Below are 27584 nucleotides of genomic sequence, written 5' to 3' on the forward strand. Positions count from 1 at the left end.
CTCGGCTGACGTGAGCAGGTTCTGTGTTTATGTGGTTAGCTCAGGCCTATAGATGCACATCCAGACTGTACTTCTTGGAATCCTCAGGCTTGTATTAAGCAATCGAGTAGAAAACCTAAGTATGATTGGGTTTAGCTCAGTGAGAGGGTGCCCACTTTAACACATGCAAAGCCAAGGGGTGGGGAGAGCAACAAGAATGGATACCAGGACACACTGAGCAGAAATAGAATGTGCATGCTCCTGACAGTTTGGGGGAACTTACAGCATCTTTTTCGTATACATTTGGAAATCTTATAAACTTTTGCCTTCTTGCATACACTGTTCTGTAGGGATTCCTAATTTGCAAGTTTAACAAACACCTTCGTGGAAAGGTCACTGTTTTCCTTCTGTTTCATTAGTAGGTAGTATTCTTCAGGTGGCCTAGCTTGATGTTGTGTCACGCGATGGAGCTCAGAGTGGTGTGTGTTTTCACAGAAAACCACAGGGACAGAATTTGTTTTCCCAGTAACACGAGATACCCAGGTGGACTCTCTTGAGCCTTTAGAAACTTCAAGGGAGAAGAATGTGGTTTCCGCAGGAAAGGGTGTTTCTTTTTCAAGTAAAAGGGAGAAATAGTGCCTTTGAAAAGAACTGTATTTAGCATCCTTTAGGAAGGAATCGGGGCATCTTTAGAGGTGTTGTCATCCTCTAAGGCCAGTGTATTACAGATGTGCACAACAGTGCAGTTTGTAGCGGCCTGTATGTGCCTTGTCTGCATCTGTTTCTGCAATTTCAACTAGTCACATACAGCTGTGGTCTGGAAACAGTAAGCAGAAATTCCAAAAATAAATGACTCTCAAGTTTAAGAATTATTCTCTCTTCTTTTGAAGAGTTGATCTCTTATTGTGCATAATTTGTAAATTAAACTGTATCATAAGTGTGTATAGGGAGCAGTCAGTAGTATGGGCTTGAAAACAATGTCATTATGGGTATCCTGGTAGGCTTGGAAGTCAGGCATCCCTGTGAAAGGGGATGCACTATCCTTGTGGGATGAGTCATTGGCAGTAGTAATATTCCAGGTACCTATACCTAGCCTGCTACTTTCCTCGTCTGCCACAACAGATGGCTTGACACAACTGAATTTATTTTCACAGTTTCAGAAACTAGACACAGAAATCAAGATGTTTGGCAGAGCTGTGCTCATTCTGAAGCTGGCAAGGGAGGTACCTTGCTTTTTCCCTGCTTCTAGGGCTAGCTGGCAATCCTCAGTGTTCTGTGGCTTGTAGATTCACCACTCCTGAGCTTACCTGTACCCTTAATGTCATTTCCCCATCAGTGTTCACCTTGTAGGATGCCAGTCATTAGGTTTAGTCACCATTAATCCAGCGTGGCCTCATCTTAGTTGTCACATACTCAAATCTTAACTTGTCACATCTTAACTTCCGTCATAATAAGGTCATACTTAGCGGTTCCAGGTACTTGGGAATTTGGAGGCTATTACTCAGCTCCATTGACCTACTAATGTCAGAGCACAGTGTTCTCTAGCCATGTTCTTATGGTTGCTTGACATGAGGCATGAGAGCCTTCTAAAGAAGATGAGCCAAAATTCCTCCTGGGAAAGAGAAAGATCAGAATTGGAAAGACCATTCTTCTGCAAATCGTGCCGTCCTCCTCTAGATAAATGGCACATTAAGTAGGTCACAGGTCATGAGAGTGGTGGCTGAACTGGCTTCCCTGGCCCTGCGTAGATTTGCCAAGTATTGTGCCAGGCAGATTTCTTCTTATAAAGGCAGTCCAACTACTAGGACTACAGTGTTTACTAGGGAATTGGCTGTCCTAGGCAAAAACATTGTTTTTAAGAGAGGAGGGAAGGATTTATAAACATTCATCCTAGCAAGATGTTTTAGATAGATTTTATTATTATTATTATTATTAGTGCTTGGCATGGATTGTAATGAGCCTACATGGACCCTACACCACCACACCTATGTGGCCAGGTCATACTGGGCGGTAATGACTGGGGAGCCTGTAAGGAAGGCATTTCAGCTGTGTTCAAGTCAAGTATACAGTCAGTTCATGAATGTTAAATAAAGGACTTTAAACCCTTCTTCCCCTTCCAGCTTAGTTGCAGCGCTGCTCTAACTGGCTCTGTCACGTCATCACAGCACAGTCCAGGTTTTGTACTTCCAGAACTGAGGTGGCTTTCTGGGCTTTCTAGTCTGACTCCATCTAGGAACAAAACCTTAACTCTGAGAGCCAAAGATGGTTTTAAAGAAAGTTCCCCAAAGTGTCGTGTTCATAGAAACACGGAGCTGGGATCTTTAGGGCCTTCCTAAAATGGTTATTCATGTCGTTACTGACATGCAAAGCCAAGGGGTGGGGAGATGTGATTACATTACATACACACTGTCTGATGGTGATTACATTTCATCACAGTTCCATCCACTACAAGGCATCCTCAGGGCTAGTGAGATGGCTCAGCTGGTAAGGACTCCTTAGCTAGTGTAATGACCTGAGTTCGATCCCTGAGAGGAGAACTGTCATCCACAAGCTGTCTCTGACCTAATCATGGCATGTACACACACACACACACACACACACACACAGACACACAAAGTAAGTAAGTAAACACCATATATGAGTTTTCTAAACTTTTAGGGTCACTGGGCTTTCTAACGTGAGCTCCTTTTAACATTAGGTAGCCATGTTCTCCTGCACTTGTGCTGGGTTACGGTGAACTTAGCACAGGTGTTGGGGTTGTGCTCATGAGAAAATAGTTCTTAGGCACTGCTGACATATTGATATATTAATTCTCCAAGGAGGGGGTTATTAAAGAAAACTGTGAACGTTTCTGTACCTTTGGCATTTGTGTGGGTGGCATACTTTTCTGGAACCTCTCAAGGCCAAACCTGTCTTCCTAATGTTGTCATTATCAGTGTGGCCCATTTTTAGTACCTGTGTTTTGTCATAAATTTTGGTTGAGCATCAGTGAGTGAATTCAATGCCAACAACATTCTTTGACCTGAGATTATTTTGTAGTACCACCATTGTAGTTATGCATTTTTATTTGTTTGTTTGGGGTGGGGGTGGACAAGATCTCACCATATTGCCGAGTTTGGCTTCAAAGTCTTGATCCTCCTGCCTCAGAATGTTGGGCCATCATTCCACTGTGCATGTGTGGATTTCAGAAGACCTTTGTTTGAGAAGGGTTCTCGTATAGCCCAGACTGGCCTTGAACTTTCTCTGCATTGGAAGATGGCTTTGAACGTCTCCTGTTTCTGTCTCCTGAGTGCTAGGACTACAGGTATATACTATGAGCCAATACCTGACTTAAAAGGTCTTGTTGGCCCAATTTTAAGACTGACTGTGTAGCCTAAATATAGGAGCATCCAGATTGTCCTATAAATTGGGTGCTAAGGAGGCCTTATCGAGTTGAGGGTGGGTTAAAATCATTTGCATACTATGAGCAGGAGATGTTGGCCAGTCACCACAGCATATCTGTGTTTCAGAAAGGCAGTGCTGAGGGAACGGTGGCCCAGTTTTCTCCTCTTCCTCTTAAGACCTTGCCTCTTAAGACTCTGTATCTTAAAGATTCTTCCTTTCTTGGTTCCTTCCCATTGGCTTGAAGATTCTCAAGCTTCTTAGAAACAAGAACTGAAACACTGTAACTCTCAGCCCCTCTCCTCCCCATAATCTCACTTCTCAAGAGTTCTTTCCAGTTACCATACTATAGTTCCTCTTATGGAACTTGTGTTAGTTAGGGTTTCTATTGCCACGATGAAACACCATGACCAAAAAACAAGTTGGGGAGGAAAGGGTTTATTCATCTTACACTTGCCCATTATAGTCCATCATTGAAGGAAATCAGGACAGGAACTGAAGCAGGGCAGGAACCTGGAGGCAGGAGCTGCTGCAGAGGCCGTGGAGGCGTGCTGCTTACTGGCTTGTTCCTCATGGCTTGCTCAGCCTGCTTTCTTATAGAAACCAGGACAACCAGCTCAGTGATGGCACCACACAGTGGACTGGGCCCTCTCCCATCAATCACTAATTAAGAAAATGCCTTACAGGCTTGCTTACAGCTCGATTTTATGGAGGCATTTTCTCAGTTGCGGTTCCTTCCTCTCAGATAGCTCTGGCTTATGTCAGGTTAATATAAAACTATCCAGCCAATACTCATACCACTGCAGTCTGCCTTCCAGGCCCATCAGCCCTACTCAGATTACCGGTGAATAGAGAAGGCCCCCTGTGTGGATTTACTCACACCATATCTGACCTTAGCAGCAGTGTGGAAATGGGTTCTCTTGGCTTCTGCCTCCTCATGCTTGAGTAATGTTACATATTGTTACATAATGTTACATATTGTAACATTACTCCTTATTTCTGCATGGCTTTTTTTTTTTTTTTTTTTTAAATACCCTTAGTGTAGGCTGTTGCTGGCTTTCTTCTGTTCTCCAGCTCTTTCCGTCTTTTCTTGTTCTTTAGCCAGCTCTGGTCCGGTGCTGGAGTTAATCCATGTTTTCTCTGAGGCCTTGGTTCTTTTCTCTCTGTACAGTCTCATCCACACCATGGCTTCTTTTGCTGTGCATGTGAAGAAAAAAAAAAATTGAATTGTGTTTCTATCTAGACCGTACTTGAGGTTCTCACTTCCTAACGTTGTTTTATTCCATGTCCTAGGTGAGACCCACACTCACCATGTCTAAAGTAAAGCTCATTGCTTCCACATGCCAGCTCCCAGTGCTCCCATCTCAGTGACTGAGGCCACTGTGTCGTGTCGCACAAGCCAACTGTCTTGTCCGTCCTCTCACTTGGTCTTTTTCTAGTCTGTCACTTACTGATTTTTACCTGTTTTATCAGCTTCCTTTCCGTCCTTCCCCCCTTTCTTCTCATCATAGCCCCTGTCTTACCATTCATTTATTCATTTTCTTCACCTTACCTTCCTCAGTTCTGGCCCCTCCCCGGCCGTCTCATGTTTATCCTGACCACTTGTTTTCCGTTTTAGGACTAAAAGGGTCTTTACAGAGGTACGTTTGTAATCATATCTGCCAGTGAAACCTTTAATGGCTTCCACTGGTGCAGGAGACAGGAAGAACGTTCTCGGGTAGCCATTGTGACCCTGCAGATCTGGTCCCAACCCAGTGTTTGGGTTGTACAGTACCCTATCTGTCACTATTTCACCTCAGTTGCCTAGTTTTCACTCCTCTGCTCTGCTCTCCGTGTTTATCTTTCCCCAGGACAGGGCCTGAGCCTGATGGTTTCTCTGGGTCCCCACCACCTAGTACTCTTCAACTTTAAATGTTTTGTGACAACTCAGAACCAACAAGTGACTAAGTGAGTGGGGGAGTGACTGACTGAATGCACGGTCCGGTCAGTCAAGTGGACGGTCAGTCAAGTGGACGCGTCACGGTTAGGAAGCCAGGCTCCGGAGTCTCACGTCTGGATTTAGTCAGAACACTGCCTAACCGAGCCATCACACAGCGCAAGGCGCTTTGCTCTCCATCTCAGTCGGCAGCGGGGATGGAAGTCGTATTCGTTTTATACAGTTTGTGTCAGGATGACACATGGAAAACTCCCAGAACAGCCTGTGCACAGCACAGATAAATCCTCGCTCCTGCCAGTGTCATTGGCGGTGGCGGCAGTCTCTGTAGCCAGTATCCACAAATCTTCCAAATTCATGTCAAGAGGATTTAGTAGGTCATGTCCAAGGGGAGGAAATGCCTTAGTGGAAGCATAGGTGGCTCAGCTTGCTGTTGTTATCTTTTGTGTTTAATCACAGGAATTCTCCAGTAATCTACAAAATATAGGCTACCAAAAGCTGTAGGTTTTTTGTTTGTTTGTTTGTTTGTTTGTAAACATGTTTAAATTACTACCATTTCACCTTCATTACCCTTAAAAAGAAGGTAGAGGGGCTGAGAGATGGCTCAGTTGGTACATTGCTTGCCCAAGGATCTGAGTTAGAATCTCAAGCGCTTGATAAAAAGCCAGAAGTAGTGGCATAGCCCGGTAGTCCTAGTGTTGGAAAGGCACAGGGCCATCCCTGGAGATTGCCGGTCAGTTATCACTGCCGAGTGGAGTAGCTCTAGGATCAGTGAGCGACCCTGTCCCAAAACATAGACACCCAACACCGATATCTGTCTTCGTGCTCACATGTGCATGCATGCCTGCTCTCACACACAGATATATACAAGCATGTACACTGCCCTCCCCCCCCCAAAAAAAAAGATCTCGACCTTGGAAAACTGTATATATTGGTACAAACTGCTAACTGCAGAGAGCCTGGAGAATTTCTTATCAGAAGGACTTGCTTTTTCTGGTAAACTGAGAATGTTGACTGGAAAAATATTTCCAACCATCAAGACTCTGCTTTCTATTTCCCTGTGTGTTGGCAGGGGTGAATATGGATTCTATCTCCACGTTCTGTGCTGGTTTAGCAGGCGGGCTGCTGTACCCACTGACTCTTACGTGGATGCTGGGAATCCAAACTCTGGTTCTCAGGCTTGAACAGCAGGTGTGTTATCCTCTGAGTCATCTCCCCTGGCTCCTACATTATTTTCAGCAATAGGAACCAGTTTTCCTTACTGTGCCCATCCAATTAAAGAATACTCTCTGTAGACACAGGAGGCTTTGCTACTGTTCACATGAGATTCGTTTCTTAGAATGATTAGTCATGCCAGTTTTCCCCAGTCACTGTCACAGCCCAGATGGGCTGGTGTGGCATATCCGTATTAGTCACCTGTAAAGCCCATTCCTCCCTCTAACACCATCACAGCAGCAGAGCCATGAGTTATATCCCCGGAAGGGCCCTCTGACATTTGTTCTTGTGCTATAAAGCTTTGGAACTCACTAGGGCCAGAGTGTGGGGAGGGAGCGGTCATCTTTCTTGGCAGAATGGCTGCCAGCTGGTTTTGATCTTGAAGGCTTATGTCAGCAGAGAAGGATGTGGTCTTAGATCTGCCCTGGTCTCAGGGGTTCGGTGCTGGGTTTATGCGGTGACCCGGGGTGTTGTAACTAGGGTAGGGTTTCTTTTCAGGGTGAGTGCTTCTTTCTGTTTACAGCCCCCAACACTACCCCTACACTAGAACATACTACTCATCTTCAGCTTCTTGCCAATCTTCTCCCACTTACCAGGGAATGCTGTACATTTTTATAAATCTAGGCTCATGTAGTGTATTGAGGAAGAAAACTATCAGCGTTAGATCTTAATCTCAGAGAAGATGGAAGAGGGGCGGACACAAACTCAGCACAACTTTCTCATCAGAAGCCATCACGTGGGTCCAATTGGTTTCCTAGATTAGAGAGAAGTCAAAAGCATTAGAACAAGCCACACGTGGTGGCGTGTGCCTGTAATTCCAGCTCCTTCGGAGGCTGAAGTGGGAGGATTTTGAGTCTGTAGCCAGCATGGGCTACCTAGTAAGACAGCCCACACATACTTCAGGAAGGGGTTGGGCTGATTTTTTCCGCCATGAGCTTTCTGTTTGGGGTAGTGAGGGAAGGGTGCCTTCCGTGGTTGTGAGTGTGGGTCATGGTTTAGTGTTTGTTACGGTGTTCTAGGTCTCTGAGTTCCCTCCAGATTCCCCTTCTGGCTCTTCCATCTGCCACTCTTGAGTTGATGCTCCCTCAAGGTTCGTGCCCTCTTCCTGCCCTCTCTTTATTGTGACTCTGCCTTCAGCCTCACTGTCCTGTATCTCCACTTCTCAGGACTGGCTGGGTGCTACTTTCCTGAGTCCCAGACTGAGGCTGCAGAAACTGACTGGCCTTCAACTGCATGTCTCCAAGACACCTTAGATTTAGCAGATTCTAGTTAGACTTAATTCTCTTGGCCTCTAATGAGCCCTTTGTCCCTTGTTCCTCTAGTAAATGGCATCATCTGGAACCCATCAGCAATAATTTTTTATATGGCAGAAGGTTTTTTTTTTCATTTCAGCAGCAGATAACTTTTACTTTTTTGATAAACTTTATTGTTTCATCTGAAATTGAAGAGAATTACTTTTTATACATAATTTGCCATCTTGAAAGGTTTTTTTTTTGTAGTCTTATCATTTTCAAATTTTCTTCCCTACCCCCGCTTTGTGTTGGTTTAGTGGGAGCATAGGGGCCCTGGGTTTAACCCTAGCTGGCTTAGAATTCAATGTGTAGGCTTGCTGCAGACACATGATGATCTTCCTTGAGTTCTGGGGTCATATGAATGCTCCACCGTGTCCAGTAAACTAGCTTGCTTTTTGTGAGTACTGTTTTTGGCTAAAAAGACTTGGTTTTATTCATAATATTGACGTTGTTGTTGTTCTTTATATTTTATGTACATATTTATTTCTTAAATAGCGTTCAGGAGTGAAAGAGCTGTGGACTTAAAGCCAGAAAAAGCTTTAAAGCAAGTCTGAGTGGACACCTTGGCTAGAAATAGCTTGAGAGGCAGGTTATGGTGTTTTATACTGACCCAGGCAGTGAACATTCTCGAGGTTTGAGTCAAAAGGCTGTTAAGGACCAGTACTACTGTAGTGATGAGCTCGGTTCCTTTGTAAATTATTTTATTGCACCCATTTTTCTGTGATCGGACTGTGGAAAGCATTGAGGTTGTATTTTCTACTTCAAAGTCTGCTATGGATGAGGAAGTTCTTCCCTGGTGGGTTATTTGAATAGTAAATAAATTAGTATCTGTCACACTTATTTACAGTAGCGCTCACAGAAACAATTAACTTTATTTTTGTATAGTACATTGTGTTATTATGTTATGCCTTTCAAAATTATTAGTATCAATAAAGAGCTCTGTATCTAAATTAACACAACCCTCACAATAGCATTTTTTGCCCTCTCAGACTCTGGAACTCCAGGAGATCTGACACTTAAAGGGGAGATGAAAGGCCTTTTAAAAGCTGCTCCTAAGTAGAAACAACAGCCTAGCCAAAGTTTTTAGTATAGCAATCATGACATCATTAATATTTCACTTCCAGAGGGAAGCTCTGTTTGTGTTTTCAGAATAATTTTCTCAAAAGTTTCGAGCCATTGTTAGAGCAGCAGCAGCCAGCGTTTTGTGGTTTGAGTGAGAATAGTCCCCACTGCCACACGTGTTTGAATCCTGGTACCCCAGTGGGTGGGACTGCTTGGAGAGGATTTGGAGCTATGTCCCTGTTGGAAGATATGTATCACTGCGGGAGGGTGGGAGGAGAGGCTTTGACCTCTCAAAAGCTAGCGCCAACCCAAGTTAGCTTTCTCGGCCTTGTACTGAGTCTCAGGACGGAAGCCCCAGCTCCATGCCTCCCTGCTGCTGTGCTCCCTGCCATGGTGGTCATGGGCTTTAACCCTCCGAAACTCCAAGTCCCAAATTAAACACTTTTTAATAAGCTGCTTTAGTCGTGTTTTATCACAGCAACAGAAAAGTAACAAAGACACTTATATAAATTAAACTCCTATGTCATTTCCTGCTTATTATCATTACAGCCTAAATTTTACTATATTCAAACATTATTTAAAATATCCTTTCTCTTTTACTGACCATGAGACTTAATGGGGCTTGAACAGGAGATTTTCTTTTTGTAATACATCTGTTATTTTAGGCTTAAACTAGACCCCCCCCCCTTTTTTTAACACCATTCAAGAATATTCTTTCTTAAAAAAAAAAAAAAAAAAAAGAATATTCTTTCTTAAGGCTCAGAGGGACTTCTTGGATACACATGTGAGCCTTTACCCCTTGAACTTCTCCTATCTGGAGCATCAATACATCTGCTTATTTACGCTCAGCCGTGAGAAAAACATAGAAACATTGTTGAGAAAAGGTGATGGCAGATAATAAATCAGACACCCAGGTAAGGCACTGGGGGACAGCCTGATAATTTAGCAGTGTAAAGTGATCTTGAAATTTCTAGTTTGCTGTGTAGAATGATCTTGACATTTCTAGTTTGCTGCTTTATATATAAACCAAATTTTGTGGAAGAAATTGTAGGGGGAAAAAAGCGTGTTTGTTTTTTTATCACTGTGACAGAATACCCCAAGGATTAACTCTCTGGTTGCATACATGTGGTGACATACTACATCATAGCAGGAGCACACGACAGTAGATGCCTGTCTACTCCACAGTAACTCAGACACAAAACAAAAGACAGGAAGAGCCTGTTTCCCAGTGTCCTTGAGGAGGGCACGCTAAGATGACTTCCTTCCACGAGGCCCCATCCTCAGAAGGTTCTACCAGTTGTGGCACCCTGTGAACAAGATGGCTTCATTTAACACATGGGCACTGGGCAGCAGTAAAAGTCCAAACTAGCAATTTGTACTCCTGCTTCTTGTAGATGGTGCTTTGATATAGAGAGATGGCTGGCTACTGTTATTGCATATACCTCTTTTACAAAACTATGTTTGTTTCTCAGTCTCTAAACTAGGCTGTTACACAAATAACTGAGACTCTATTATATTTGTTTAATAATAAGCTTCACAATACAATAAGTAGTTAACTTTATTCTTAACATCTAAGCTAATTTGGCTTCCTCCCAGCATACATCCTAAAGATACTTGCATTTTGTAGCTTTCCTGCTCCAGTTCCTCTCTTGCTCTCTTCTGGACCTCTCCTCTGGCTCCATCCCCTACTTCCTCCTTCTTCCTCTCCTGGCTGGCAGGAAATCTAGTTCTTTTCTCTCCCCTACTCAACAGTTGGCTGTAAGCTGCCTTATTGGCATATCAGGGGACAGTTGGGGAGCAGAGTTTATACAATGTTGAGGCAGGAGATTCTCACAACAAGGATTGCGATCAGATATGGAGGGTACAAAATCTACCCAACTTTCCTTCCCTTATTCCAGATGCTCTGTGTGCCATGCACAGTGGTCAATGTGATCAGAGGTTTCTTACACAGCTGAGAGGCAAGACTGAGGGCTTTTAAGGCTGAAGTATTTCCTTCCCTCTACTTCTTAAAATAACCCTGGTCCAAAGGGATGAGGGGCCCCTGGGTCTTTGACAGGAACAGAAAAGATCATTTAACTTCTCAATTCCTGGGTACAAGATGTGTGATAGGCAGCAAAGCCTCTTTTCATCATTGCAGATGGTCGGGAGCAGCGCAGGCAAGACAAGGGTCTGAAGTCAAGCTGAGCAGACCCAAGGTCGACTGGATCATTGAAGCCAGCGAATTGGGGCCGACCCATCACAATTCTAAGACCTTGTCTTTTCACTGCCACTTCCTGACAGATGTACAGATTGAATGCAGAAGCAGCATGAGGCTCCAACTGCTTCTCTTCAGACATTAATGAGACTTGTTAAAATAGAGAACAGTGCCAACAACTTACGTAAATGAATGTCCTTCAGAGTCTTGAGTAGTTTTGAGAAGCATGCAAGTTTTAGTACCCTATCCTTAAAGCTTGTAGTCATCAGAGAAGCAGAAGACATGAGCAGCTTGCAGCCCTCACGCCAAGCCTGCCCACTTCTCTGAGTTCCAATTCGAAAGGTATTTACTTTTCCTAGTTCCATCTTTTCTGGATGTCTGCCAAAAACCCACACATGCTTTCCCTCACACCCTGTGCTGCCCCGCTGTCTCTCAGGCCCTCTGTTTTAACACCTGCTTGCCTAACTCAAGAGGCATGGCTTTATTCTTTTTCTTCTCTGTCCTCCCAGCAGGTATTGGGATTTTCAGTTTACCTGCCCTGTTGTTTTTCTCTCAAGCTTTAATGAAAAGGTCCTCAAGTTTGAGGGAAGAAAAAAAAAATCTTAGATAGAAGGTCAGTTTTACTTTTGAAGTTTTATTTATGAACTTCTTGAGTACTATTCTGATACACAGCAAAGTATAGATGAAGGTCTAGAGGTTTCCCCTGTGCCCCCTGGCCTCCCATATGCACGCCCCCGTAGTAACAACCCCACCAGAGTGGTATGTTTGTGGTCAGTGATGAACTCATGCGTACACATTGTCACCCACAGTCCATGGTTCAGGGTTTATCGTTGGTGCTTTGCATTCTGTGGGTATGGACAAGGGTTAATGACATGTAGCTCCCTCTGTATCCTACAGTGTAGTGGCACTGTTCTACAAGTCCTCTGTGCTCTGTGATGACCTCATGGATGCTCCTGTGATGAGAGAATAGAAGCTGAGTTGTTTTGCATTCATTGGATTTCCTTACCAAGAACAGCAGACATCCCAGGAGAGACTGTGAAACAGGCTGGCCAGCCTGGCTTCTTTGCAAGGCCTCTGCTCACAGGCTTGACTCCAAGTGGAGAATCCTCTTGCCTGCAGTTCCTTGCTGCCAAAAGAGCATACATAAAACCTAGAATAAGTTACATCTGTAGATTGTTAGGAGCAGTATAATTTCTATGGTTCACAATTTAAGTTTGATTCTGAAGTCCCTGAAAACAGAGGCCAGAACTGGACACTGCTGATTTGAAAGGAATGTGATCAAATGATGGCAGTTTAAAGACAGTAAACTTTCACAATACTGATCTTAAGTCACACTCCTGTGTAGAGGTTCCTCGGATTATTAAAAGTAGATCCGGCAATCCTACTTAGGCTTGCTGTCTAGTGTAACTGAAGGCAGATGTTTACCGTATGCACAGTAGCTAAGAGGCAGAAACAGAGTGTCTGTCAAAAGACGAATAAAGAAAATGCGGTGTGTACATATGATGAAATATTACGCATCCTTAAAGTAAGAAGAAAATCCTGTTCCGTGTGACAGATTTCAGTCAACCTAGGGACGTCATGCTCAGTACAGTAAGCACGATTCTAGAAGAGCAGAGCAAAGCAGCCTGCTAAGTTCACCTGCATAAGGCAGCTCATGAAGTCCTAATCAGAAGCATCAGCTGGAGGAGCTTCGTGAACACAAACTGCCCTTCTCTTGGCTCTCTTTCTATTTCATTCCTCCTTGTAAGGAATCCCAAGCATTCTGGACCCATGTCTGCCTTACACCTTGAAATCTTGAATTAAGTTCCTTTTTAGAAGAGCAGGATAAAAGCGTTTTCTCTGGCTGGTAGAAGGTGTAGAGCACTTTCAGCAGTGCTGATCTTGGCTACCAAACTCTGAAAGTCACCCAGATGTTTCACGAAGCGCAACAGTAATACACCAAGTTGATTAATTGAAAGGTTTGGTTTTCAACTACTGTTCAAGTAAATGCTAAGTTTAAGCCAGAAATCTAAATAAAAGCTGCATATTTAATGTAAGGGAGATAGAAGGGTAGTAGCCAAGAGCTGGAGAAAGGGAGAGGAAGGACTTGGAGTTGAGTGTTGTATATCATCACACGTTATACATTACGTCACAACGTTCACACGTTACCCATTCACCTTCCTCTATAATCAGGACATTAATATATTTGAGAATGTTCTGGACACTTCTGAAAACAGAAGTGTAATATAAAATATAAAATGAGAAATTTACTAATATCACAATGAGAAATTTTCTGATCCTCACGATCCCATCTGGACTTGGTCTGTAAAGTACCTAATGGAAGCAGTTGTAGAATGGCAGACTTCTGTCTCCACCAGAAACATAGTCCCTCTATTGCCATCAAACGTGTGTGTGTGTGTGTGTGTGTGTGTGTGTGTGTGTGCGTGTTCAGCAGAAGGTTGTACGGGAAGAGAAAAGTCTCTGGGAAATAACTGTTGACTCACTTAGATACCTGGCAGAGAAAGGACTCCCACAGAACAACGGCCTTCATAATTGCAAAGAAGAGTTACAGTATCATTTTCAAATTACAGAATTGGATGAGCTTCTTTTAAGAATAAGAGTTCACTACCTAGATCTTATTGTTATTTAAGGAAATGCGTCAGAAACAATAGAAACTAAATCTTTTTCTTTCTTTAAGTTAAAATTGCGATCATATAGTAGAAACATTAGTCTTCTTTAATTTTTGTATTATTTCTTTCATTTTTTTGAGATTATAACATAATTACAATGTTTCTCCTCCACTTTCCTCTCTCCACACCTCCCACATACCTATCCTTGCCCTCTTTCAAATTTATGGTCTCTGTTTTTATTAATTGTTGTTATGTACATATATGTAGCCTGCTCAGTCTGTATAATGTTAGTTGTATGTACGTTTTCAGGGCAGACTATATGGTATTGGGTAACCAAATGGTGTGCTTTTTCTCTGAAGATTTATTTCTCCCACTCTCTATTCCTTAGTTGCCTATGGCTCTTTGTGTAGGGTGGAGGCCTTGCAGGCTTTCCCTAGTCCATGTCTTTTGTTGCTATCATTTGGTTCATGTTTAGGCAGTCAGGTTGGTGAGATTTTATGGGTGTAGCTTCTGGCATTATGAGGAGATACAAACTCTGTTCCTCTGTTTTTACAGTCTTACCACTTCATCTTTCAGTGATCCCTGAGGCAAATATATGTATATATTTATGTATACACACACACACATATCCATATCCATTGGGCCTATGCTTTTGATTGGTTATGGTTTTCTGTAGTGGTCTCTATTGCCAAGTTTCTTTGATATGAGAGTGAGGATTTACCTGTAGGTATAAGAATAAGTAATTTTGAGTATAGCTAGCAATTCTGCTGGTTTAGTAAAATGACAGTTACAGGTTCTCCTCTAAGATCTATGACTTTACTAGCCTTGAATACTTGGCTAAGCTCCTGGTACCAAGACCCCTCTTGTTGAGCAGGTCTTAAGTCCAACTGGAAAAGTCCAGCTAGAGAGCTATTGGTTACTATCAAGTTATGTCTACCACTGATGCGTCCTTAGGGTTATCATGCATGCTGGTCATTTCTGTGGTGCATAGGTGTGCTGGGTAGAACTCTTGGTTACTTTGCTCCTTTGGAGCATGCTTAATGCCCATATCCATTGCCAAAGACCAGCCTGGCCATCCCTGCCTATGCACAACCAACTTCTAGGCTTCCGACAGGACCTACCCTGCCTGTCCCCCACCCTTCAAGCCCATCCATACCTCATCCAACATCTCCACCCAGCCTGATCTACCCTCTCATGCCAGGCAAAGACCAGGGCACACATCCTCCATATCAACCTGGTCTCCTCTATGTACCTGGCTTCATTCCACCTAAGCCATTTCCAAATTCTAGACTGAACCTGTCCACACACCTTCTCTTAAACCCAAACATACTCTGTCCATATCAGACATAAAACTAACAAAAGAAGTCCAAATACCCAAGTCTCTTTGCAAAAATAGAAATATGAAAGATCAAGCCAGTATCTTCTGTCCAAAACCCACCTACCAGTCCTCTAGAAATTCTTGCCAGTGAGTGAGAATTACCTAGATGAACCCAGGTCACAGAATATAAAAGTTTATATATATGTAATATAAACTTCATCAAAAATTTAAGGAACTTAAAGAAGACACAGACAGCTTGGTGAAATAAGGAGAAAGAACTTAAGGAGAATAAACATCTGAGTGATGCCCAAAAAAGCACAGACGTAAGGCTGATAGAACTGACAGAGACAATCTAAGACTTGAGAATGGAATTTAATGAGATAGAAACACTAATGGAATTTAATGAGATAGAAACACTGAGGAGGATTCAAGCAGAAACAGAGGTAGGATTGAAGAACCTAGTAGCTCAATGAGAAACTAAAAGGAGAGCACCAAAGACTGAATCAGGCAGAAGACCGAATATTAGGACCTGAAGAAAAGTAAGGGATCTTGATGAAATAAGCAAGGAATACGGAAAACAAAACTAAATACACAGAAAAGGAAAATAGAAGAAATGTGGGATACCATGAGCAAATCAGACCTTCAGATTAGTCATAGCTGAGGGAGAAGAATCTCAAATCAGTGGCACATACCAGTTTACCAAACTCTTAATGCGTGTCTCTCTTTTCAGGAATGGCTTTGTGTTACACACATAGTGCTTTGAACCTGGGGACTTGTTTGTAACCTTTTGCCTAAGTAATGAAGCATATGCCTTTATTCCTCCCTTCATTCTTTATAAATTTTGGCGGAGTTCCTTATTCGGCTATGGCCTTGGTGATTGCTTGTTTATTTTTCTGAGGGGGAAAAAAGCCTTTATAGGGAATGTAACTGCAGTTTTCTTGGTAAAAGTAGACATCATGCGTTCAGTCAGTATGTATCTTTGATTCACCACACACTTGACAAACAGTTGGTGGCTAATGATCTAATTTTAGATTCTATTTTTATCTGTGAAGTCGTGTTAGATTTTAAGAAGTAAGAGATTATTGGCAGGCTTTCAAATAAAGCAAGAAACTTAAACTGTGGACTTTAAATTATTATTGTCTTATAATGTATGTTGGGAGGAGGGGTACACAGGTGCTGAGGACAGTTTTGTGGAAGTGATTTTTCTCCTTGTCATTTTACATGGATTCTGTGGATCAAAGTAAGCTTGGAGGCTTGCATGGCGGAGGCTATAGCTACTGAGCCATCTTGCTACCCAGTAGACGTTTTCATGTATAAGGTGCCGTGGTTTCATCATCAGGATTCTTGTGCATCTGTCTCATGATCCTTACAGAGCACATATGGTGACAGCGCTTAGACCTGTGCAATATTCCTTGACTGGCCACACCAGAACAGAGACAGAATGACTAAGGACAGCACCAAGAATTTGTGACGTGTAGGGTCCTAAGGATGACCAAAAAATAAAACGGTATGTTTTATTCTGGTGAAAAACATGTCATACCGCCTACTGTCAATTTCCTTAGGCTGACAAAAACTCAATAATCATTGGGCTTAGTTGAGGGAACTCTGTTACCAAACAAAAGCCATGGTGTGTACTTGACAGATGTATTTCAGATGTGAAGAGAAAGTGGTAACTGTTCTTGTGAAGAGTTCAAGAGGGCTGTGATTGGCATGTGTCTAGGCAAGTGTGGACTTTCAGTACTTTTTTAAATGACAGAACATGTAGCAACTTTAAAAAAAATAACTTGGCCTAATTAAAGTACCATTACCATCTAATTGATTCTTTTTGCTAGGCTTGGTTTTCAGAGAAATTAAAGGAGTCAAAGAAGAGAAAAGCAGTGTTTGCAGATGTTCAGAGCTGCCCAAGCTAGTTAAAGAGATTAAATATAAAGAACTGAGTGTATTCCTGAAGGAAGACATTTCAATTGAGATACTTATAAAAAGAAAAACTTTAAAGTTATAGGGCAGAGGCTGAGCAGGTGGCCCGGTTGTTCGAGTGCTCTCCCCTGGCACGCATGGGGCCAGGGTTTCATCTGCCACACTTCATCAGCTGGGCAAGTGGTGCAGGCATGCAGTCCCAAAACTCAGGAGGTGGAGGCTCGGTTGGTCCTTTGCTGTGCTGCTGAAGCTTCACTTCCAGCTCGAGCATTCAGTTGAAAGCTTTACCTCAGCAACAGTTAATTGTTTTATTTTTATTGGGGTAGGGAGGTGCCAATCTAAAGCAAATTTCACTGCAGATCACACAGGGAGGTCAAGGCCAGCCTGGGCTACATGCTACCCTACTCAAAAACTTTCCCAAAGTGCAATTTCAACTCAGGATGCCACAATTGCTTATTTATCAGTGAAATTTTCAGTACCACAAAAGATCCAATAAGTACAATACAGAGGCAGAACACTGGGGAGGGAAATATTGTTGGTTTCACTTTTTCGATAGTGGGTTACAAAGTCTAATAGTCAAAACCTTTCACGAGAACTACCAAGTACAAATGGCACAGGCCACACTATATCCATTGCCTCAGGTGTTCTTGTTTCCCAGATCCCCTGGGTTTATTGTTACCTCTTAGGGCAAAGCTCCAGGAGTGCCAGCTTTCTCTGTCACTTTGTAAGCTATTTCCCAGAGGTGAGGAGAAGCTACTGTGTAGCTAGTGTCACAGTGCAGAGGGAGATGGAGAAAGTGCCGGTACTTCCACTCCCCTTCCTTCCCTCCTGTGTTCTTCCTACTTCCCTTTGTCTAGCAACTTCCTGTGTGCTGGAGAACTGGCTGTGCTTCTCTGTGAGATTGGGGCGGCTCGGTTGGTCCTTTGCTGTGCTGCTGAAGCTTCACCTCCAGCTCGAGCATTCAGTTGAAGGCTTTACCTCAGCAACAGTTAATTTTTTTATTTTTATTGGGGTAGGGAGGTACCAATCTAAAGCAAAATTTAAATGGAAATTTATGCAAAATGAGGATGGACATCAGAAGAAGGAGAAAACAGGGAACAAGTCAGGAGCCTGACACAGAGGGCCTCTGAAAGGCTCTGTCCTGCAGACTATCAAAGCAGATGCTGAGACTTATGGGCAACCTTTGGGCAGAGTGTAGGGAACCTTATGAAGGAAGTGGAAAACAGTAAGATCTGGAGAGGACAGAAAGTCCACAAGGAGAGCAACAGAACCAAAAAATCTGAGCATAGGGTCTTTTCCTGAGACTGATACTCCAACCAAGGACCATGGATGGAGATAACCTAAGATCCCTGCACAGATGTAGCCCATGGCAGTTCAGTATCCAAGTGGGTTCCATAGTAATAGGAACAGGGACTGTCTCTGACATGAACTGATTGGCCTGCTCTTTAATTACCTCCCCCTGAGGGGGAAGCAGCATTACCAGGTCACAGAAGAAGACAGTGCAGCCACTCCTGATGAGACCTAAATGACTAGGATCAGAAGGAAGGAAAAGATGACCTCCCCTATCAGTGGACTTGGGGAGGGGCATGCATGCAGAAGGGGGAGGACGGGAGGGGTTGGGACAGGAGCAGGGAGGGAACCATAGGGGGATACAAAGTGAATAAAGTGTAATTAATAAAGAATTTTAAAAAAAGAAAAAAGAAAAAAAGGAAGGAAGAAAGAGAAAAGACTGTAGTGTAAAGCAGTAGTGCACATTGAACCCAAATGAGATGCCATTTTCTTGCATGTTGGTTTGGCAAAAGTGAAAAGACAAACATGCCTGTTGACAGAATTGAGCAAATCACTGTGAAGGTGGAGCCCGAGTGGCTTTCTGCTTCATGGAGAGTGGGATGGTGGTGTTGAGAAGATTGAGCCAGCAATCTTCTGCATGCCGCAGGTCACGTGGGTATACAGGCTCTTGTATAATAGAGAACTAGCGGGCAAATCAAGTGGCAATTTAAAAAGGGAAGGACTTGAAAAATGAATGGCACACCCATTTTATAAGATATCATAAGGTCATCAGAAAGAAAAATTAAACTAAGTGAATCCTAGAAAGATAGCTCCGATATTTTTTTAAGGAAAAAATACCTGTTAACCTATTTTTATACAACCTAACTAAAAACAAAACAACAAAACAAAACAAAAAAAACCCTAATATATTTCCCACTTGTATGTTTCCCACTTTGTATGTTTACAAAAATGTTTACATTTTAAAACAAGGTATTCAAGAACACACCAAATAGCCTAAGTCTGTTTGATTTAAAAGTAAGATTGAATGTGCAGACAGTTTCTGACTTTCCCAGTATGCCTTTTGTATGCTTGACGTACTGTAGTATGCATTAAAATTAATAGGTGATAGGTAGACAGTAGCATAGAAAAAATAAGAGAATAGATTTTTTTTTCCAAAATAAATTAAAAATATATGTAATCTAAGTTTTAGTGGTCAGTCCTAAGGAAATAAATTTTTTATAGTAGAAATATATTGGCCACATACAAAATTCTGAGTGGTCAGTGTCTATCATGCCTTGAGTGGACATGTCCACTGATGTAACAAACATACCTTCTGAATATTACAGCATTCCATGAATTCATTTAAAAAAAAAAGAATGAAATTGATGAGTAAGACATGACTACCAATTTTTTAGTATTAAAAAAAGCATCAAGGGCTGGAGAGATAGCTCAGCCATTAAAAGGCTAGCTAGACTCACAACCAAAAAAAGCATCATCAGTTAGTTTTCACGTTGTTTTATTATAGGTATTCTTATTAAGCTGTATAAAACAGTATTATAGATGTAATTTTAATAATACTTATATCAAAGAAATGATATCACAAAGGCACCTTTAAATATTTATCTCTGGTGTACTTAGAATAGTGTGTAGTTTCCATGATTAAAAAAAATATGTACATACATAAATTAAAAGTGTATCTATGTATATACTTTTATATGTATATATGTATACACTTTATACCCTCTTTCCCCCAGATTTTCTCTGCCTGTTTTTATTATTAACGGAAGAAAATATTTTGAAAAATTCGTTTACTCGTACAGCGTAGTGGTAGTTTTCTATTCTGTATGCTTGTCTTAAATCCTGCATGAAAAGCTGCATCAAATTGTTTTATTGCATGCCTTGCCTTTTTCCAAGAGGAAGAAAGGCCTTTTTGCCTGGACCAGTGAACCACTGCAGTATCTTCAGCATGAACTGAATAAACTTGCCCACTGATCAGTTGTGTTGTTTTCAGCAGCAATGTTTCTTGTCTGTGTTGGAGGCTCTGGAGAGACTTCTCTTGTGGGAGGCCTCCTGCTGTCAGCCATCACAGACACTGCCTGTCAGTTCCTCTGGGGGAAGCTGTATTTCTTTTCAACTATATCTGTTACGTTTTGAGTTGAACTCTTCAGAAATGAGAAGTAGCTATGGGGCCGTGCCTTGAAGGATCCACGATGTGAGTTTATAAACTGCCAACTTCAGTAATGTTTTTTCTAAGAAAAACATTTAAAGAAACTTTTTTTGTAAGTAAGCTTCTTACAGGGGCTGTGACAGAAAAACAGAACCATAGAAGCTAGTGTGTTCCATCATACCACCCTAGTGTACCTTTTGTGGCATCTGTCGCAAAATAATGCCTTACTTCAACCTAAAAAATTACATAATTTACATGAACCCAGTAAGCGTCTACTAGCAAGAAAGGAATTTGCACGTCTGTCCTCCCATCCTGCTCCGTAAGTCATCAGGGAACAATTCTGGATGCTCCCAACTGTGGTGAAAAGCTTTCTTGTTCTGCTGGAAGCCCGATGAGAGCACTGCTTTATTCCATGCTGCTCCTTCCCTCGAGCCCTGCAGTTCACCTTTGAGGGTATGTGGGTGTTTGCATTTGAGAAAGTTAAGGAGCTCAACCCCTGGCCAGGCCTTAGAAACGCCTGGTTGGTGTTTCCAGGCCATGGCCAGCGGCGTCGGTGCTCAGGAGAGAGTCGTTGTTGGCCCCACAGGAGGCGCTGTGTAGAAACCACTGCCTCCAGTGCAGTTGCTGTCCGCGCTCATCTCCTCAGCTCAGGGCGGCTCCCACACACTGGCAGACATTCGTTGAGGACTCACTGTGCCAGCGTACTGTGCCATGGTTCCAGAGATACAAGACTGAGCAGGAGCAGTCCCAGGGAGCTTATTGTAAGGGAAAGTGAATTGCTCATCTTAACAGCAGACAACAAATATCTAACATTATTTCTCAGTGGAGAATTATCAATCATTTGCTCTTTTGCTCACTGCAAAAGTCGTTTAGTGAGATTTTGAATCTAGCTAGGATTGACATTGACCAGAATTCCCTCTCAGAACATCATCTTATAAAAGCCAACTTGAGAGTTGTGTGGTAACATTTCTAATCTTACATTGGATCAGAGTTTGAGTTACTGTTGGGAGAGAGACACACATGCCAAGTTCATTGACAAACCACTAATGTTATATGTAATTCTGTTATGCAGTCTGTTTTTACCAAGGCATAATTGTTCACTAAAAACTCTACTCCTGCTTGGGGGCTGGAAGATGACCAGGGTTAAGAGCACTGGCTGCCCTTCCAGAGGACCCAGGTTCAATTCCCAGCACCCATCTGACAGCAAACAACCATCTGTAACTCTAGTTCCAGAGGTTCTGACTCCCACTTCTGGCCTCCGTGGACACTGCATGCATGTGGTGCGCAGACATACATACAGGCAGAACACCACCCCCATAAATAAAAGTCTCAAGGAAAACTTCTTTTTGCTTAATGTTTGTCTTTTGTCTTGTAGGAGTTTATCTTGTCTGAAGATTATAACAAGATGACACCTGTGAAAAACTATCAAGGTAGGAATCGCAGCAGAGTTGTTTGCGTGCCTTCAAACTATGTCTTGGTAGATTTCTCCTCACCAAGAACACCTACATTACATGGGGGAATGAAAGGAGGAAGCCTGTGAGGTCAGTATTTTCCCAGTTTGTGAGCTAAGCTGCTGAGGACAGAAGAATCCAGGGAACTTGTAAGCCTGGTTACGCGGAGGTCAAGTACCAAACCAGACTAGGTCAGGGCAACTCCAAGTGCACAGCTTTCTACACCATGCTTCCCGGGAACGGCTCAGGAGGAGTTGAGTCAGCCTCAGGTTGCTTCAGATGAGCTTCATTTCATGTTTGATGAACTGGCATGCTGGGGGAGGGGGGGCTTCAGCTTCTATTTGTGTCTTTAACATTGGCTTATTGGCCAAACTCATTCTGTCAAGCAGGAGAAGTGTCTAGAGGGGACATTTATTCAGATCAACAGTGTCATCATTCATTCTTGGTGGCCGCTCAGCATCTCATCCATGATCGCCACTATGCTATCACAAGTTTGGCAGGTTCTAGGCATTTCATTCTTTAAGATTTGGAGCTAAATTTATTTCCCTGTGGGTTTTTTTTCCCCCATTTTTTTATTTTGCATTGTTAATCAAATATTTATTGAGTACCTACTGTGTTAGCTCAGGAGTCTAATAATGAACAAATATATAGTGTCTGTCTATAAGCAGCTTATGTGAGAGGTTTTAGAATGTGCCCTTCCAGTTTTTGCTTGGAACCACAAAAACTGAGTAGCACCTCCCTTCACATGCCAGCCTTTAAAGTTATTTTAAGTAGCGATGGAAGGCCATAGTCTGTCCTTTCGCCTTCACTCATCTTCTTTCACTTCTGTAACATAAGCATTTTATGTTCAACTGTCTTTTATGATCTGAGCAGTTGTTCTCTAAAAACATGTTTGATTGTCTTGCTTACAAATTCGAGGTATCTTGTTGTACCATTTTCAAATATGACCTGGTGCGGCATATAACTTTTAGCATGGTTCTTAGTGATCATTCTCTCCCCACCTCCATAAGTGTGAGCTAGAATTAGAACATGGTAAGTGACGGATATCACTTCCAAGATTATGTGCAGATACTGGGGCATGCATGGCACTCACCTCTCCGCTTGCAAGTGTGCACATCTGATGATGTGTGCTGTCCCATGGAGAAGCCTGTGTGTGGTGGAGCCAGCAACCATCTCATGAGCTGTCAGGGAGGGACTAATTCTCCCAGCTCAGCAGCCCACAAAGAACGGAACCAGCCAACAGCTATGTGAGAGATGAGGAACTAGCCCTCCCTCTGTTAAGCTTTCAGATGGGACCCCCACATGGTGATTTCCTCCTAGGAAAAGCCCTATGGCTGGAGCATCCAGCCAAGCTGTTCGAGGATTTTTGACCCACAGAAACTCTGAGATAATAAAATCCTTTGAGGCATCAACTTTGGGATAATTTGTTATACAGCAGTAGATGACTAGTACATGCGTGTAATCTGCTGGGTAAATCCTGCTTCTCTCCCCTCCTGGGCGCTGCTGTAATAATACAGAGGTGAGTGCTGGCAGCCGTTTCACACTGTGAGTCACATGGGGAAGGGGACACTGCAGCGTTCTCCCTGGATGCTTTTAGGCTGTCTCTCCTGATTTGGAACTTCTACTTCCAATCTGTTACTTATCATGTCATTTTGTTGCCTGTCAGCTCAACTTACCAAGATATTTTTGAAATTCCAGTTGTTATTACATATATTAACTCCCTTTTAGTTTTGTGTTCCTCTTTCTTGCATCTCTGCTAAATGTGCTGAAGAACCAGCCAGATGCACATTTGAAGAGCTTATTGCTAGGATCTGTTTTTCTCATGCTCTAACATGGTAGATTTTCTAGCATAGTCTACTCCACATGCTTTCTGTCAGATAATTACAAAACCTCAATAACCAGACTCTTGTGGATACTTTCTTCACAAACACCTAGAGCTGATGGTAAAATAATGTATTTTTATTATTTCCTTTAAGGCAGTGTTAAAAGAATACCCATTTTCCAGAGCCAAGAAAAAAAAAAACTAAATCTCAGAGTGTTATGCAAATGCACTGACTTTGCAGGTGCTCTGGGAAGAGAGAGCCAGGAATAACTAGCTGCTTGTGTATGACAATGCCCTTAGCAGCAAGTGATACAGCCTGGAGCCCAAGTAGGATGAAAACCTGGAACTGAGATTTCCAGAGAAAGTCCACAAAGGATTATGTCCTCATGAAAAGGAACAGATGGAAATCCTCCACTCATTGGCCCAGGAGTCAACAGGGGAATTTATTCTGATCTCAACTCTATAGATGAGAAAAATCTCCTATAATAAATCAAAACCTCTCTGAAAATTCTTGGATATGAAATATAAATATGAAACAATTATATACCTCCATAAGCTCTATATTTGGAAAATGATTATTAAAAATAGCTGTTGCTCGGTGACATTCCAAAGCACCATCAGAAATAAACACAGACCTCTTTAAGACAAGCTGCATACGTGTTTCTAGAGCAAAACAAGAATGGTTGGTCCAAGCTGTAGTCAGTGGCAGAGCCTTGGAATTGAGCTCCAGCACTACAGAACAGTCAAACAAAAGGGATGCATAAGATTAACTTTTGCTTTTAAAAAGTATTACTGGAGTAAATGAAGCTGTCATGAATAAATGTTAGCAGAGGTCACAAATAAAAAAGCTAGAATACCAACGGCTTTGGAACATGTTCTGAAAGCGATTATAACATACTTTAAATTAAAAAACAAAGTAAGGCTGAGTGTGGTGGCACATGCTTACTGTCTCGGTCTGGGTTGCATCCTATAAATGCTGGTACCTTGTTTCCATTTACTTCGTTTTATCTTAAATTGGGTGATGAATATAGACTCCTTGGGAATCCTAGAATATTTGGAAGTTAAATAATAAACTTTTAAATAATCCATGTGTTAAAGAAATAATAAAGCATTTTGAACCGAATAAAATGAAAACAAGGATACCAGTATTTATAGGATATAACCACATTCTGAACTGACTAAAATGAAAACAAGGATGCCAGTATTTATAGGATAGAGCCACAGCAGCTAAGGAGACCGGCAGCTCAAACACTGACATCATAAAAGAAATGAGGTCTCAGATCACTGACTGTGGTTTAAAAAAAAAAAAGGAAGAAAGAAAAGAAAGAAACCTACCCAGAGGGAAGGGAAGAGAAATTATTACAGGAGTTCATGACATATAAAACAGATAGTACAGAGAAAGCAGTGATATCAAAGGCTATTTTTTGAGATTAAAAAAAGTGATAAACTTCTAACTAGACTAGCAAGGGAGGAATTATGTATGTCAGGAAGGAATGGACTGGCGCTCTCACAGAAGCACCCTGTGTGTGTATGCACAGGGTGGTAATGGATACCTTGAACACATGAACTGACAGCGCATCCAGATGCTCCGTGTGTGGATACCATGTTGATATGTGTTGGCAAATAGAACACATGAACTCACAGGTGTTTGAAAGTCACAGAACTGCAGAACACTCGGGAAGAAATAGTTGATTCTGATAACTCTGTATGTGTAAAAAGAAGATGACTTTTTAGTTTAAAACCTTCTAAAGAAAACTTGTATTAGGGTTCTCTAGGGGAGTGAAATTGAGAGAATGAATCCATATATATAGAGGGGGGGAGATTTATTAAAATGGCTTACAGGCTATGTCCAGCTTACAATGGCTGTCTAGCGACAGAAGGTCCAAGAATCCAGTAGTTGTTCAGTCTGTGGTGCTGGATGTCTCTGCTGGTCTTTAGTATAAAGTGCAATCCTGAAGAAGTTGGCTCTATAGGCAGTAAGGAATAGACTTGCTAGCAAGAGGGAAAGCATGCAGGCAAAGAGAACAAGTTTTCTTTTTCCATTCCTTTTATATTCCCAGACCAGATGGTTTTACTGGTTATATTTTATGAAACATTAAAGGAAGAAAATATGTGAGACCATAGGAACTCTTGGAAATTGAGGAATGAAAGACTTTCCAGCCCATTGTAGGAAATCAGTATCTCCTGATACTAATGCTATACAAAATCAATATGAGAAAACTAGGATGCCATTCTCTGTTCAGACAGATGCTACAAACCTAAATTTCACCACATCCAGCAATATGTACAAAAAAATACATTATGGTCAGGTGAGGTTTATCTCAGGAATGTAGTATTGGATTCACATTAAAAACAAAATGCAACCAGGCATAGTGATGGACACCTTTAATCCTAGCACTCAGGAAATAGGCAGATATTTCTGAGTTTTAGGCCAGCCTGATCTACATAGAAAGATCTAGAACAACCAGGGCTGCATAGAGAGACACTGCCTCAATATGCAAACAAACCACAAAAACTCAATGCTGTGTTTCCCCAAATATGGGAAGTAATGGCTCAAATAGTTGTGTGCCCATGTTCTTGGCAGCATAACTGCCAATTCACAGAATGCACACTATGAATTGAATGGACAGACATAATGCAGTATATACATCTAAAGGCATACCACACGACCTTCAGAAGGAAGTCACTTCAGCATTGTGGATGCCCATCATAAAAGAACAAGTTTTGAAGGAGTCCACGTACCTGTGGGACTTACTACAGTCAAATTTGTAGAGAGAGTTACCATAGGCTGGGGAGGAAGGAAGTTGTGACTTAGTGTTTAATAGGATTTACGTTTGAAAGATGTACAAGTTCTAGAGAGGTGACCACTATCAAGCCTTCATGTGAATATACTTAATTCTATAGCATGTATATTTAAAAGTGATTAAGATGGTAAATTATATGTCAAAATTTCTGCAAAAAGCCTAGAGCCAGAGGTGTGGCTCATGCAGAGTGACTCTCCCCTGGAAGGGGAGTTCTGTGAATTTGCAGATCTCTCCAAACAGGCAAAAATTTAAGAGAGATTTTAGGTGTAAGTTGCTGGATGAACTATCTGAAACATAGTTGAATATGTTGGTAAATATTAATGTCTAATATTTAGAAAAATCAGTCCTGGCTTGATGACACACACCTAAGGCAGGAGGATTGTGAGTTCAAGGCCATATATAGGGAGAACCTGTTTCAAAAAATATAACAAAAATCAAATAAACCAGCTTTGAAAGAAATAGAATATACGAGAGTTGCTGATGGGAATATGACAGGACATCAACTCTTTGAAAAACATTTCATTAATTTTTCAAAGAATTAAAAAATTACCTTATGACATAGTATTTTGACCCATCCCTGTATAACTGGAATTGAAAAAAATATATTCACACAGAATGCATAAATAAATATACTTTAAAAAGTGTTTATAATAGCCAAGAGAGGGAAATAATCCTGACCTCTTATCATTGAAAGAGGAAGAGGAAGATGAGAGAGAGAAAGAAAGAGAGAAAGTAAAGGAATGGAATGCTGATAATCCATGCTGTAACATGTTAACATGTGAATTTGAAAACATTATGCTAATGGAGAAGCCAGACACAAAGGCCACATCATATGATCACATTTATGTGAAATGTCAAGAATAGGTGACTCAATAGAGGCGGAAAGTAGATTGACCGAAGTTAAGGGAGGGGAGCATTTAATTGTTTGGGAGGGAGGGAAATACTTTGAAATGGATGGTGATAATGATCATGTAACACGAATATGCTATCAGCTAATGAGTTATTATACTCTAAAAAGGTCAGAAGTGTGGTGAGTTTTATCTCAATAAATTCAACTTTTAAAAACCAACCAGTGATACCTGATACCAGTATCAAAGCTGTTAATTCCTGTGGATGTTAACAAGAAAGGATAAGTGTAGAGAGTCTGTAATCTCCCCCAACACTTAGTAGG

General features: G+C 41.8%; 1 protein-coding gene across 3 annotated transcripts in view; it reads left to right on the forward strand.

The window, feature by feature from the left end:
- Window positions 1–27584, forward strand: part of Wdfy2 (WD repeat and FYVE domain containing 2) — a 213207-nt gene that overhangs the window by 147486 nt on the left and 38137 nt on the right. For all 3 annotated transcript variants that reach the window (XM_060391295.1, XM_060391294.1, XM_060391293.1), the window contains exon 4: window positions 21712–21766. In XM_060391295.1, coding sequence (XP_060247278.1) covers window positions 21712–21766 — 55 coding nt within the window. The remainder of the gene's footprint in view (window positions 1–21711; window positions 21767–27584) is intronic.

This window comes from Meriones unguiculatus, chromosome 9 (assembly GCF_030254825.1).
Source record: "Meriones unguiculatus strain TT.TT164.6M chromosome 9, Bangor_MerUng_6.1, whole genome shotgun sequence".
NCBI lineage: Eukaryota > Metazoa > Chordata > Mammalia > Rodentia > Muridae > Meriones > Meriones unguiculatus.